Here is a 15,083-nt window from a genome sequence, read left to right as displayed (position 1 = left end):
AGAAAACACCTGATGCCAGCCAGGCCTTCCAAGTCAGCACCCAGCACACAAATCCAGCCAAACTGAGAAAAAGTACAAAATTATTATTGGTTTCTGTACCTTAAGTGCTAGATACCATTGCTTGCATTTTATTCCAGCCCCCATTTCTAAAAAGCCACAAATAGATGTTTTTTTAAAAAAAACAGAGAACTTTTCTCCTATTTTTAGTAGCAGTGATATCCCACAGTGTAGAAGACATATAATCTGCTGTCACCACTGTCTTGGGCCAGTGCTCTCACCTGTGCTGCGTTACTACTTCATTTAGCACAGAATGCCTCAGTCAACACCACTGCCTAATGCACCAAGTATAATGTGCTTTTTTTAACTTTTAAGGCTTCCCCTCCAGCTTGTATAACATTGCTCAGCTGATCTCTTAATTTCCTACATGCAAAAATCAAGCTCTTTGTTCTGAAACCACACAGCTTTCATCTGCTGCCAAAGGGGAATCCATCTGGGTGCCATAACTTCCACCCTTTGAAATGAGTCCTCCCCACACCCACTAGCAGACAGGAGGCCTGTGGCCACAATTCAGGATGCCTGCCTGATTTTGATTTACCAGGGAAGCAGGGAGGATTGGAGAGAGCAGGCATTCTCATCCTAGTCACAAATCCTTCCTCACAGATAAACCTCACAGGACAGGGGGATTTCCCCAGGTGTAGCACAACCCTAACTATCACTGTCCTTTCCATTGGCTTTCTGCCCATGCTGTGTATTTAGTTAGGCAAAAATATGGCATTTCATTTAACTTTAGGAGTTATTCTGGGCTTTTCCATCCCTCAGAGCACTATGGAATTCTGGTTTCCTGTGCTGTGGACTCCTGCTGCTGGAGACTGGCCTATGATGGAGATAAAGCCTTTGCAAGGCACAACTGTGAAATACTGCTTTGTCCACTGCAGCTTCTTGGGCTGGCCCCTCTGCTGCTTTTGCATAGCAAGAACCAGATCATAAAGCCAGACACATCCCATGGCAACTGATCAACCCCAAATGTCTCGTCCTCCACCCAAAGCCCTTAGCCCTGGCACGTCCCACTTGTCTGGCCACCCTCACACCTGCTGCCTGAGCCCCAGACCTCCACCTTCTCTTTCAGTTTCATTGTTGAGGCTATTTCTTGCTGTAATTAGTCAATTGATTCCCCCATATGTGAACACTGAGGCATCCTGAGACTGTCACTCCAAAGGGCTTTTGTCACCAATAATTGCAGCATCTCCACCCAAGCAGACTGTGCTTTTGATCAAGGATAAGCAGTTTGCTCCTGACTGTGGGCTAAGGAAAGCTATAATTTGATCACAGTGCTGGCAGATGTCCTAGTGAGCAGGGGAAACTCACTTTGTTATGCTTAGTAGCTCCTGCCTTTCAATCATGGGAAATCATAATTTGACTATTAGCATGTAAGAATTTTCCTTACACACCAGCAAAGTTAAAAGGCCACTGTCAGCTTGGAACATGATGCCTTTCCGAGAGAGGCTGATGAACGGCTTCACACTAATCTCCCTGCTGTTTGCCTATCAGTTTCTGGTACAGTCACAGGTTATTGAAATGTTAGGTTTTTTGCAATGGAAGTATTTATCTCCACAGAAATTATTCACTTTTCCCTCTTCTGTTGTGTGAAACAAGAAGAAGCACCACAGCTTCACTTCTGCAAATATTTGCAGTTTACACCTGCAATGAAAAACACAGGTTTTCCCCACCACATCCTCTCAGCACAGCAAGAGTGCTTTCTGCTTCCCCCAGGCTTGGGAAAGCAATTCATCCTCACAACCCAGCTGCTAGCAAAGACATCAATTCATTTTGTAAAATCTTTTTGGGGCATTTCAAAGATGATTGTGTGTCTTTGTTAACGATGCCAACATTGAAGAACCTACAAAGCCCTCTGATTTTATTCCTACTCCACCCATTTTGCTGAAAGGAACTACTTCTGAGCCTTTTGCAAAACTGCCTTCAAATGTGTCCTAAAAATTTTGTATCTAAGAAGTCTGAAAAATGGTAGAGAATTGCAAATGCTGCTTATTAAGGTGACCATGGTCACCACACTGCTGTCTCATGCCTCAGCTGCTGGTTGTGTTTATCTCCTGCCTCTGGCCATATTATTGATTGCAAACTCTAATCAGGAAATGGTCTTTCCCTCCTTGGCAGCTGTGTCCTCAGCCCAGAGGAAGCAGCCACCTGAGTCCTCCAGAGCCATCCTGCCTTTTCCAAAATAAACTAAACAGCAAAGTCCTTGGAAGTTGAAATGTCTGCTGAGTGAAAGCTTAATCCCAAGAAAAACTGCAGTGTTGTGCTTTTCCGGGTGCAGAGAGTAGTCTCTGCAGACTGTGATGCTGCTGGTTATGTTTTCCCAGAGATTCTGGCTCTACCTTCTAAAAGCATTTACAAAATATTGATCACTTCATGTAGTAAATTGCAACTACAACAATGTTTCATCTGGAACCAATTGACCATAGCTCATAGAATAATACATCCATGTACTTCTAATACCATTTAAAGCCAATGACTTGGAGAGAGCTTTAAGGTAAAAACATTGTGCCTTCATCAGGCTGACTTATAAAATCTCATTGCAAAAAATAATTTAACCAGAGGGGAAAAAAAAAAAAAAGAAGTAAAAAGATAACTAATTTCTGTCTGTGAAATGAAAAGTGGATAACCTAAATATATGTGATGGATGGCTCAGTGCAATGCTCCTCAGAAAAGAGCATATACTTTCTACAGCTCTTTAGAATAAGGTCCTAACTCAAATCTGTAAATCAGATAAGAGAATACTGAGTAAAAAATACATCTTGAAATAGGTCAACAAATAGAATATTAAAATCTACATATAGGAGAAATGTTGGGGTTAGGGGAATTTGCCTTAAGTTCTACGTAGCTCACAATACCATCTGCAGAAAGTTTAAAAGGATATTACTGATTGACATCCATATACATTCAGATTCCCTATTCCCTGTTCCATCCTTTTCAGTGTGCTTAATATTGCTAAAAGAAAAAAAAAAAAAAAAGAAAAGAAAAAGGAAAAAAAAGGGAAAAAAAAGGAAGAAAAAGTAAGCTTGGTTTACCAAGGCCCTGTGCAAACTGCCTGCTCTGTCTATGCCAACATTCCCTCTTTAGTCTGACTTGCAAGAATAGGGGAAGAGAGAGAAGGTCATGATTCACATGTGACAGGAACCAGAGCTTTCTTTGGATTTCTCAGTATTTCAGTCCCTTTCACTAAAAAACACATTTTAAGAAACAAACATGGAATATTTTTCTAAATCCTGATTGAAACAGCCATGTTCATCTTTACCTTCAATTGCTTTTAAAACATATCCAAATGGTGAATAAATAAAACAAAGAAATTCTCAAGAAAGATTTTTTCAGGTGGAACTGTTCAAATCTTTTTTAGTGGCATTTTTAAAAGGTAACACTTTCTAAAATGAAAAAAAAAAAGCTCATTTTCAAAACACCAAGTGGCAACATCAAGTGTCTTACAGAAATAACATGACTGGTACTAATGTGATGCTAGTGATTGGACACAATAAAATATCTACTGCATCAAACATTATGAAATGTATTTTCTGGCATCTCAGTTGCACTTGAGGAGATCTTCATGCAGGAGAAAACCAATTCAGTAGATTTAGACCTGGCTTATAATTAAATTACAATGAGTTGAAAGGTTTGACTGATGCACATTGGTCACATATTTTTCTCTGTATTTTGGTGAGTGGCCTCCAGAGCTCAGCTTTCATTCAGCACATGACAACCAGGCCTGTCACCATCAGCACTGGGAGCATCACTCAGGCCAGGAGGCAGCACCTGAGAGCTGTTCAGCTCAGCCAAATCCTACTCAAAGCAGATCTTCCACAGGACTGGTGCTGATACACAAACATGGGAAGTTCTGATGTGAAATGTTATTTCCAGGTTTGATTTATTCCTTGCTCAAAGGCTAAAGGATTTGTAAGCAGTTAGGCAGTTGCAGATAGATCTTCCAGAAGATTTAGAGCTCTCTCACACACCTATCTCCATTATTGCCTTGTTTGTAAAACATGGATCTATCACTAGAGCTTTGTATTGAAATCTCACCATGTTTCAAATGGGAGACAGAGGAAGCCAAGGTAACTCAGCAGATGTTGCCAGGTGCTTTAAAAGCTATATTTAAAATCTCCCCAAGGACCTGTGTAAAAAAAAGGCAGGAAAAAGTCACGTTCAGTGTTACACACACACACACAAACAGATCCATTAAATGAAACAGCCTTTTAACTGTTATTTGTATTGAGTAGTACGAGCAAGCACGTCATTGTTTGCTGTCTTTATTGATGTATCTGCACTGTGTTCAGCAATCCCATCAATCTGTTATTGCTGGGAACAGCTGTGGAGCAGACTGATAAGCTGGGAAATGAGCACACAGCTGGTAATGCTGAGTAACCAGCTCCAGGCTGGTCCCAACCAGAGCCTTTACACCTGGGAATACACACACCATCAGAAAATACCTAGGTGCCAGCAACACTGAAGTGCAAGAGAACTTCCTGAGGTAGCAAAGGATTATTTGACATTATTAGGCTATTGCTAAGCTTAGGAGTTTCTGAAAAAAGGTCACTAATCAGGTGTACAAAACTCATACACATCTCTGTGGAGCATACATGGGCACGGTGGCCTGGGCTTAACGAGTGACCTGTGCCAGGGCAAGGAAGGGGAAACAGCACAAGGAGTAGAGGGAGGTTATCAGAATCTGGGAAGGAAGTGAAAAAGGAGCAGCCTGGCAGGGAAAGCTTTCCTTGGAAAGACCAGTGGTGTCATGTGCCATCTGGAGGCTTAAACCAGAAATGAATAGGATATATTTCCTCTCTGGAGTAACAACAATCACCTTTTAGGTAGATACATACCTTAATCAGAGCTGACACTAGACCATTATCACAAAGCCTGTTTTCCTTCTGACAGCATATTCCTGACTCTGGAAGCACCACATCAAAAATCTGCTGGACAAAAAAATAAAGCAAGTCTAGAAATCTCTTAGAGAGGATCCTTGATTTCCTGTCCATTCTGCCCTGAGGTGAAACAAGGGCAACAGCCTGGCACTGTGTGTGAAGAGCTCTCTGTCCCTCACACACTGAGCACACAGCTCTTGTGTGTCCCTAGAAATCCTGTCAGCATTATGAATATATCAAGAATGTCCATGAGACATCAGCACTACACTTGGAACATTTCTTCAAACAATCTGGCTTTTCTCTGATTACTTGGAAAGCTGGAGATAAAATGTGAATTCTAATAACTCACTAGAGATCAAACTAGACACTTTTCTCAGCAAAGGGGGATAATTTACTTGCTTTGCTTCTGGCTGTCAGAAAATGATGTATATTAATTTAAAATGTAATAAACCCAGGGAAAGCAACTTGAATGAATAAATGGGATTCTGTTAACAGGGACTAAGAAGAACAGGCCTGGATTCATAACATTTTTCTTCAGATTTAAGAAATGGCTTAGAAGGGCTCCCAGCTTCTCTGCTACATGAGATGTACTAACAGCTCCTTCCCTTCAGCCAACAATGCTGGCAGGAAGCAGCTCCTCCTGGTGCTTCCAACTCAGGTTTTCTGCTTCATTTGCCTCCTCCTCCCTCACAGGCAGGAGGTTGGCATAGGCAAGGGGTTTACCGAGTCCAAGGGTAACAAACATGGAATGAAAAACACAAGATTGGAGAGCAGCACTGTTTGGTGCCAACATCAAAAACAGTTCAGCAAAGTGCTGAGAATGGAACAGTTTGCAGGCAGTTTTTTCAACACCACAAGGTGTTACATGAGGAGCTGAAAGGGACTCCCTGAAGCAGTGCCACAGCAAAAGAAGAAAGGAAGTACAATAACTTTTCTGATGAGTACAGGAAGTGGAGAACACTGTACCTGCCCACCTCAGAAGCAAGTAAACTGTTAATCTTTGCTTGCCCCTCATTCCAGCCCTTGACCATAGTGATTGAATATGCATTTTTAAATTAGCTTTTACCTAGAAGACCCAGGAGCTGTTAAGATCTTGGCTTTTTCTTTTTGCTTCAGAATAGCACACTGTGCAAAGATTTCAGGTGGTTTTCCTTCCCAAGCCCCCATTTCTGACCCACTTGTACAAAACCAGCCACATGTTCATCTCATATCTGCTGCCTGATAACACCCAGGCAGGAAGGGCATGCAAGGGCAGCATCAATACATCCCATTTATCAAGCCAAGAACAGGACAGAAACATTACATCCTCTCCTCTCTGACCTCTATCTCTTAGATCTCCAAAGCAGTAAAACATGACAAGACCACGTACAAAATGTGATTTCCAGATATTCAGGTTCAGCTCTAGCCCACACAAACAGACTAAGGCTCCAAATGGCAGCCAGAACAGCTGGCTTTCCTCAAGTTCTAATAGCACAAGGGTAAGACCAGGATGACATGGCTGGCACATGATCTCCCTGAACAATGACAAGACAATCACACTTGTCTCTGCCCATCTCACCATGCAGTTGTTTCAGAAAACACAGCAGGTGCCACAGAGTATTGTAAAAGCAAGGCAATCCTGATGAAGGGGAGGAATGATGCATTTGACTCCACTGATCTTAGAAGGCTAATTAATTATTTTATTATACTATATTATTCTATACTATATTACACTACATCTAAACTGAATCTGCACAAACACTCTACTGACTGAAGAGAATCTCAGCCGACAGTCCCGACACACACACGTGGATTCAATTGGTCAGTCAAAACACTCACACCAGAATCCAATTACCAATTCCCTTCAGGTAAACCATCTTCCACAATGCATTCCACTTGTGCACAACAAAAGGAGCAGCAATTGAGATAAGAATTGTTTTTTCTTTCTCTGAGGTTCCTCACTGCGATTCCCAGAAAACATCCTTGGGAAGTTGTGCCTTGCTTTTCTCTGTGAAGAGCTATGCGGCCACAATAGAGGATCACAAAATTTTAGTTTAGGTTAAACACCCTGTGATGAACAGGAGAGCTGCTGAGTGCCAGTATCACCCTCCAGGCATGTGACCCTCCTCAGGAGTGATTCAGATGGCAGCCAGGAACGGCAACTAAGAATTCTGGGAGAAAGGCACTTAAGTGAGATAATTTTCTATGCATCTACAGACAGGTGATCTTTAATCCAGCAGCCAGCTACAGCATCACAAAGATATTTCTGCATCCCCTTCTATCACCACCTCCAGACAATGCAATATCTTCCACAGATGAAACAGTCCTCACTGTTGTTTCTCTGGAAGCAATCAAGTCTTTGAAACACTGCTCCTCCCCAAGCTATTTCAGCAAATGGAAATCTCTGATGAACCTTGGATGATGGTCCTGTTTCCTTACCTGGTATCAAGCTCTTCCTTTAGAGAAGCTACCAACTGCCAGGACACATTAACATCAGACCCAGGGCCTTCCAGGGAAGTCTGAATGACAGATTGTCACTGTCCCAGGGAGTTCCAGTGACTGCAGTACACAACTGACTCAAGTGCCACCCCAGAGGATGGAAGCCCACTTTCCATTTATAAAGCCCTTCTAAATGAAATGGGTATTTTAGCAAATTAATTTGATTCAAAACAGAATACCAACAAAGGAAAAATAAGACCAAAAGTGCTCTAGGATGATACTTTTTAATTGTTATTTTTATATTTTTAAGAACAAATCAAACCATTAAAAATATTACAGACATGTACTGAAATTTCCTGTACAACAAATATGAAAACAATAAAATTTGTACATCATTTCAAGATACTCAACAGTCACTTATTTGAAACACATCAACTTTTCCCTTCTTAAGCAGGCCCCAAATGGGAAGAAAGAGTTAAACAGAAATGCAAGAGATGCAATTGTCACACAGTGGAGCTTTCAGTGGACAGCTTTAAATAAGCAACAATGAAAGAAAACGCTGACCAAAGAGATAGATCTCAGCAACTGTAACACAGAGAACATCAGAGGGCAGGGAGAAAACATTTGCAGGAATTCAAGTCGACTTCAGCAAGACACATACACAAGATAGTGGAGCATTACCTCTAGTCCTTTTCCTGCAGAGACATCCTATAAGGAATGTCCTATTTATTCACACTGACACTACACCCAACTTTATGTTTGCAACAGCTTAAGCCTTACCAACTTTTTCCACCCATACACAAAATCAAGAGGTCAATTATTTCAACTTTCAGTCTCTTCTCACAATGTGTCAGTTTTGGAAAACACCTGCATACAGTTTTTTAAAAATGGATACTCTTTAGATGATGGCACACGTGAGAATTTGATGCCTGCTTCCAACACCAAAATAATGGGTCAGATCCATCTGTTTTCTGTAAGAGGATCTGGGCAGCGGTTAGGCACAAACACATACTGTCCTAGCTCATTTTCTGATGTTCTGCTGCAACAGAATAGAAACAACATGATCTAGCATGGAAGACTCATCTCCCTCTCCTCTAAGCTACACAAAACAAGGGCCTTCTGAAGCGAAAGAGCACTTGCCACCCTAAGGCAGCAAGTTCTTGGGAGACCTAGAATAACAAATACTGGCTCTGTGCTCTGCACAGATGTGCAGTAATTAAAAGAATAAGAGAGTTAAAGAAAATAACATGACTGGAAAGGGCAGACCTTCCTCCCTCCCAGTTCTTTTGGAATGGTTTTGTTTGGTGCAAGTGGTTTATCTTTGTCATCTGACAGCAGCTCAGGAAGAATGCAAATGAGAGAACCACTTTGTGGGCTGCCAGTTTGGATGGAGCCGGGCAGGATCAGGAACCTCAAGATGAGGGTTTTTTAAAGTATTTCCAGAGAAAGAGGAACAAAATTATATTCAAGAACCCACAAGTGGCTGCTACAAAAAAAAAAAAACAACCAAACAAAAAAAAAACCCAACAAAACAGACAACAAAACCAAACCCCAAAACCTAAAACCTAACAACCAAAAGTGCACTGTGGTTTGTCCTCCAGTTTTGCTCACAGAGCACACCACAGTTTCACACCAGGTTGTTAAAAATTCCTCAGGATATTTGTAAAGTTACAGTTGTGCACCAGGAATTCCTATGTTCTCCTTCAGCTGACATTGGATCCTGTGAGGTTGCCAGGTTCCACTGTAAAGCCACATATACTCCTAGCATCTGTAGCTTTTTCTGACAATTCTACAAAAACAAAGAAAAACCCCCAAAACAACGACAACAAAAAAGCAGCAGAATTCCAGGGACTCTGGTTATTAAACCTTCATAAGATTTTTTCCCTGCTTTACAGCTATTCTATAGCATTATTCATAAACTTCATATTCATCTACAATGCAACCAGTGCAATGATCCAAAGACCAAAAAACACACCTTCTCCCCACCCCACACTACCTAAGTCCTTCATTGGTAATGCCTTCCTAAGTCTAACAGTTATGTACCAGCAAAATAAATCCAATCTGATCCTTGACTTGTGAAATCAGCAAATGGGGGATTTCTGCTTGTTCCTTCAGTTTCTAAAAGGACCAGTCAAAACAAAAGCAGCAGTATATTGCAAATAATTACAAAATAATTACACTGGATCAGTGAGATGCAGGCAGGTAAGATGTGTCTCAGTTTTGAATGGCTAAAACAACCGAGAAATTTGTCTTTACAGCAGAATTTTGTGCAATGTCTTTTGGTAGAAACAGTAAAGCCAGTTGATCCGTTTGGGAGTGCTTGAACACTTGGAACCTTAGTTTCAGCATTTTCACAGATTTATATATTTGAGGAAAAACAACAACAATGATAAAAAGACACCAACCTGAGAAAAACTCTATTAGAGTGAGCATTATTCAGTAAATCATATATTGCACCTTTAAATAAATCATTATAAATTGTATAAAAAAGGAATATCAGGCAGGAACAGGGAGGAGCTATTCTGTCCTTCATCCACACGCCCACACACCCCCCGCACACACATTCACAGATTCACTTGCTCTGTTTTTATCTACAGTTAAAGCTCGGAGTGACAGACCACACTCCTTTTCCTCTGGCAGAGGCACCAAAATGTTAAGGCAGGGGATATTTGTGGTGAAATGCAAAAACAAAGCTCACCTCCAAACTTCTGGAGAGTCCTGCCAACAGTGCAACTACAGTTAAGTTTGACATAAGCCTTATTTAAAAATCTGTGTTCTCATTAAGAGTTTCAGTACAAAAATAGAATCTCTGCTGTTTTTTTTTTTTCTAGAGTAGCAACTAGAAAAGGCACAATTTCCAAGTATGAATGTCCATTTGAAGGAGCCATTTGTACTCCTTTTTTAAATAAAAAGGAACACAGAAAAAAAAATAGATCACAGAGGCACATATCTATTAACTAAGTAACCAGATACAGTAGATAAAATATGTTCCTGAAACTTATAATTAAATATATTAAAACAACCCACCAGCCTGGTATCTGTAAATGAAATCATATAAAATTGTAATAAAAAGCTTGTGTTATTATTTTAATATTTAAACTCTAGTTCACTGTTCATACTGCAAATGCTATTTCACCTATCAGTACTGTTAAATTCCCAAGAAAAAAACAAGATTCCTCTGTTAACTTTAAAAAGTTTTGCTTGGGTTTTGTTGTTTGGGTTTTTTTAACATGAGTCTGCAGTTCCTGCCAGCATTGTGTTTTTCCTCCTGTAGATCACACCTTTGAATGCAGACAGAACTGGAGAAGCCAGACATGAGACACTGCACACAATCCCAGAAAACACGAGTCAGACACCTCCCTCTCCTATGGGCAGGTAACATCTCCTGGATGGAGGCACTGGGTTCCTTCTGGACTATGCATGGTAGCCATTGGCCTTCCCAAAGGCTGGCCCAGGTGTGAAGTTTTCATAGATTGCCATTGCTGTCATGTTTTGGTAGATAAGGTCCGTTTTCCTTTCTCGCTGGGATTTAATGATATCCATGACACACTGGTTTAGGAAGACGTACTGGTCCTGGGAGAAAGAGAGACAGAAATATGTTTCTAAAAAATACCTGATTTTGGAAGTAATTCTGCTTCTGAATATAGGTTTGGGCACTGCACAGAGTGTTATCACAGTGCTTGTTTTAGAACATATATATAGTGTAGATACACAGTTTGTGGTAATTGGGAATGGAGCTGCAGCAGAGCCTCATACCCAATGGGCTACAGCTGTGAAAAGCAGGTGAACAGCATTGAAAGCAATGAGACACAGAGTGCCCAGGTGCACTGACCAACCACCAAAGGGAACAGAGGGCACACAGGTGCAATGCATGAACATGAGGGGTACAAAAGGTTGGGCTAAAGAACAAGAAGGGCAGATGCTTGCAGCCTTCTGAAGTGGCATAATGTTACTCTGTATGGGTTGAAGCTTTCTGAAATTGTATGGTGACACTGTGTGTCATGGCCATCTTGACTGTGACACATGCTGTGACATATAGTTTATAGAAAATAGAGCTGGAAAGGACCTCATGATGAAATCTGATCAAATCCCCCCAATAAAAAAAACTAGGATCAAGTTTTGCTGTCTAGAGCTAGGATCTGTCATGCCTGATGCTATCCTAAAAGACTTTCATGGTGGAGACCTTACAGCCTTTTCCAAATGACCTTGAGTTAGTCCATACACCTTCCTGGATCAAAGTGGTAATTTCTGTAGGAATACTTGTATTCCTGCAGAGCACAAAAGCAAAGATGCACACTGAGACCACTTGACTCAGATAATTCTGGCTCACAACTAAAGGATAAACACCCCCATGGGTAAAACTAGTCTGCAAAAAGTCTGCTTCAGGATTTGATTCCTTCCAGCTGCAAATGCCAGTCCTACAAAGTACTCTGTAAAGACATTTCTTGGATGTACTACGGCCCCTGGCTGCAACTACTTTTGTGGAGAAGAGATGAGGCAGGAAGGAGGGAAGTGAAATGAAGAGCAGTTTTAACTCCTTAATATCTTATTGTCCTGTAACTCAGAGCTACATCTGGACGATTATGCCCATCTGAGAAAGGTGCTGCTGGATGGGAGAGAGCCTCACCTCAGTCTGCACCATGAGGGGCCGGTGCATGCGGAGGTCGTACACCACCCCGTACACATCCACGGTGTTCTCCATCTCCATCTGCTGGATCAGGCGGTCGATGGCGATGAACGTCCCCGTCCTCCCGACACCAGCGCTGCAACGACACGGACAGGCTGTTTGTGCTTCCTCCCAACCACCTGCTCACTGCTGGCATGACAAAAAGCCAGGCAAGCCAAGATGATGCCTCCTACTATTTCAGCAGCATGGGTAATAAAAGTCTCAGCAGCACAGGGGGGTGGCTCTCACCACCACCAAGAGAGGCTTCTCAGCCTTGCTCATGCACAGGATTTATATACAAGCTCTTGAAAGGACATCTTTTCCAGCTCAGTTTTCCAGGCTAGGAGAGATGCTCTGTTCTTATGACATTTTGTATTACTTCCTTTGCTACCTACACAGCACTGTTAGTTTCTAAAGCACTGGGCAAAGGTTTTAGTTTGGCAAGGTAAATAGCCCATGTCCTTACACAGAGAGACTTACTTTGGTTTGAATCCCACTGAAATGGAATTAACTGTAAAAAAAACACAAGACAAAAGTGTGCCTAACAGAAACACCTTCTTCCTACCTGCAGTGCACCAGAGTAGGAGAGTCCACTGGATTCTGGCTGTTGTACTCATGGACAAGGTGCCTGAAGTTGATGAGAAGGTCTGTTGTCTCTGGCACGCCGTGATCCGGCCAGGAGGTGAAATGGAACTGGCGCACCATGTGGCTCTCGGCAGTATTGGACTGCAGGAAGAGTAGACATTATAAAACTAACAAAAAAGACAGTGAAAATTGGTTTCAGAGGAGAAACAGGTGGGCTTCCTGACACATGTACTAGGCCAAGCCCAGCTTCATCAGAGATGCCTGTTACAACTGCAGTGATTTGACCAATGATATTCCACTTTCCCTCTTCCTTCTGCTGTGGTAGAGAATACTTTGAAATAATTTCCTTGTACTTTACTCCAAGCTCATATCTACTGCATTGTATTTACTGATGGGGCTAATTGTCTGGTCCAGAAGATATTACAGGTATCTGCATAAGCACAAGGTTATTTACACACTAACAAGCAACAATCAAGGCAGTCCTCACCTTTTCTACAGTGAAGTCCCTTATTGTCCATTCTGGAAGGACAACTTCTGAGACCATTGTCACAATAATGTCACCATAACTCTTAGGTTGTTTGTCTGGCCAGTACTGCTCACATTTTGTCTAAGAAGAGAGTTAAAGTTAGACACATCGCATGCAACAATGAAACAACTCACTTCTAAATAACCCACCACCTGAAGCAGGGCTAGAAAGTATGGCACTCTTCTCAAGGGCTGTTCCAGGGCAAGAGAACATCTACCAAAATCATTCTTAAGAGAGAAGAACCCAGCCTTAATGACAGTGATTCCACAACCCTTCTGAGACAATCTCTTCTGGCAGTCAGCAGATATAAAAATAGGAAAAAGCTTAAAACAAACAAACAAAAACCCAAATCTAAAATAATTGTGCTTTTTTTAATTTAGAAAACAGTCTTCCACCAAGAGGATGGTTGTTAAAAGACAGTGGCCAGTCTCCAAACCACTAAGGTAACAACAAAATTAGAGATGCAGCTGCCTTCAAGAGACAATTCAGTATTGATAACAACATACCCGGGCTTGTTCCACACATTTTGTCAACATAACAATAGAGTAGATATTCTTTTCCCAAATCATTTGCCAGAAGTCTTCTATAGTATTGGGTAATGGACCCTGTGCAGCAATAAATGCCTTCTTTGAGTTATAGCCCTAAGAAGAAAAAACAAAAGAAATGTGTGTATATATATATATATATATGCACACAACATCAGCGAGAAATAAAAGCTTATTTTAAACATCATTATGAGCCCTTATGCCTACATCAGAAAAATACACATTATATTTCATTTCAGCTAATGAAGCAACTTACAGGCATATAGTTTGCATTAATATAGTCAGTTCCAGAGCTTTGATTTGAAAGTTTAACACGAGAAATATCATCTGCAGAAAGAAAAAAGGAAAAGACAACTATGAATTTTTGAACTGGAACCTTTCAGAACAATATTGTTTATCTAATACATGGTTTCTAAATAAAAGGTGTTCAATGTGCATTTTAAGAATAAGAATATAACCTTAGGAATCATAAATAGCAGTAGGTCTCAAAAAAAGGAGTGGCAAGGATAATCACTCAAGAAACACAAATTATTTTGGTTTTAAACGTGGTTTGGTATTACCAATTTATATATTTTAAATCCAACACAAAATTTTCTACATTTTTAATTATTGGATTAAAAAAAGTGATTTGGCTCCTGCTGCCATGGCAGCCAATGTTTTTCCTCCAAAGCATCCTTAAGTACCTGTCACTGTTCACTTTTCAATTACTTCTGACTCTCTGCTACATTGGGATGCCCATGGGCAGCTTGACAGGGCTTAAACTCTTACTTGAGCTGCAAAGCTGGCCAGCAGGGTCTGAATATTTCTCATAGCCTGAAAATTTATTTGTGTGTGGTCAACTGTTATCCTCTTGTGTTTTCACCTGGACTGCACATTTCTCACAAATGGAAAATTAAAGTTATTTAGTTAAGGGAAGGTTCTTTAAAGAAGCTTTTTGAAGAAATATCCTTGAGGAAAGGCTTGTTCAGGTGTGTTTATACAATGACTTTGGGAAAGTAGCAGCCCAAATTCATCCATTTGGAAAATTATATTTGAAACCTCTGCATACTATTAAAGCTGGATTAGCCAAACCCAACAGGTTTCACTTAAAAACTCAACCGGTAGAAGATGCAAACTCAAAGAGAACAACTCACATGGTAAGACATTGTTGTATCTATTTTTCCCCCTGTTCTCAGGAAGTTCAGCAGCAAATTTGGGCTGATGAACACCAGCAGACTTGAGTTCCTACAATAAAGGAGGACTCATGAGCACCTGGTCCTGGTTTAGCAATCATACAGAAATGTGACAAACAGAAAAGTAGTCCAAACCCTTGTGTCCTATGCTGTAAAAGTAGGCATGTTAAAGTGGGATAAATGTCAATAAAAATCATCTTGTTACAGAGTGGGAGGGTGACAGCGGCAAATCTTTTAGAG

The 15,083-nt window shown here is 41.0% G+C and overlaps 1 protein-coding gene across 6 annotated transcripts in view; it reads right to left on the bottom strand.

The window, feature by feature from the left end:
• Positions 1-7,617: 7,617 nt before the first annotated feature.
• The window catches only part of LOC129121606 (receptor-type tyrosine-protein phosphatase eta), a 74,375-nt gene continuing 66,909 nt past the window's right edge, over positions 7,618-15,083 (bottom strand). For all 6 annotated transcript variants that reach the window (XM_054634973.2, XM_077179909.1, XM_077179908.1 and 3 more), the window contains 7 exons: positions 14,805-14,895; positions 13,928-13,998; positions 13,633-13,767; positions 13,088-13,207; positions 12,581-12,741; positions 11,977-12,112; positions 7,618-10,922 (listed from right to left, as the gene is read on the bottom strand). In XM_054634973.2, coding sequence (XP_054490948.2) covers positions 10,764-10,922; positions 11,977-12,112; positions 12,581-12,741; positions 13,088-13,207; positions 13,633-13,767; positions 13,928-13,998; positions 14,805-14,895 — 873 coding nt within the window. In that variant the 3' untranslated portion in view covers positions 7,618-10,763. The remainder of the gene's footprint in view (positions 10,923-11,976; positions 12,113-12,580; positions 12,742-13,087; positions 13,208-13,632; positions 13,768-13,927; positions 13,999-14,804; positions 14,896-15,083) is intronic.

Source organism: Agelaius phoeniceus, chromosome 6, assembly GCF_051311805.1.
Source record: "Agelaius phoeniceus isolate bAgePho1 chromosome 6, bAgePho1.hap1, whole genome shotgun sequence".
NCBI classification, from domain to species: domain Eukaryota; kingdom Metazoa; phylum Chordata; class Aves; order Passeriformes; family Icteridae; genus Agelaius; species Agelaius phoeniceus.
The sequence above is the reverse complement of the archived record's forward strand: the minus strand, read 5'-3'. Positions and strand labels throughout refer to the sequence as shown.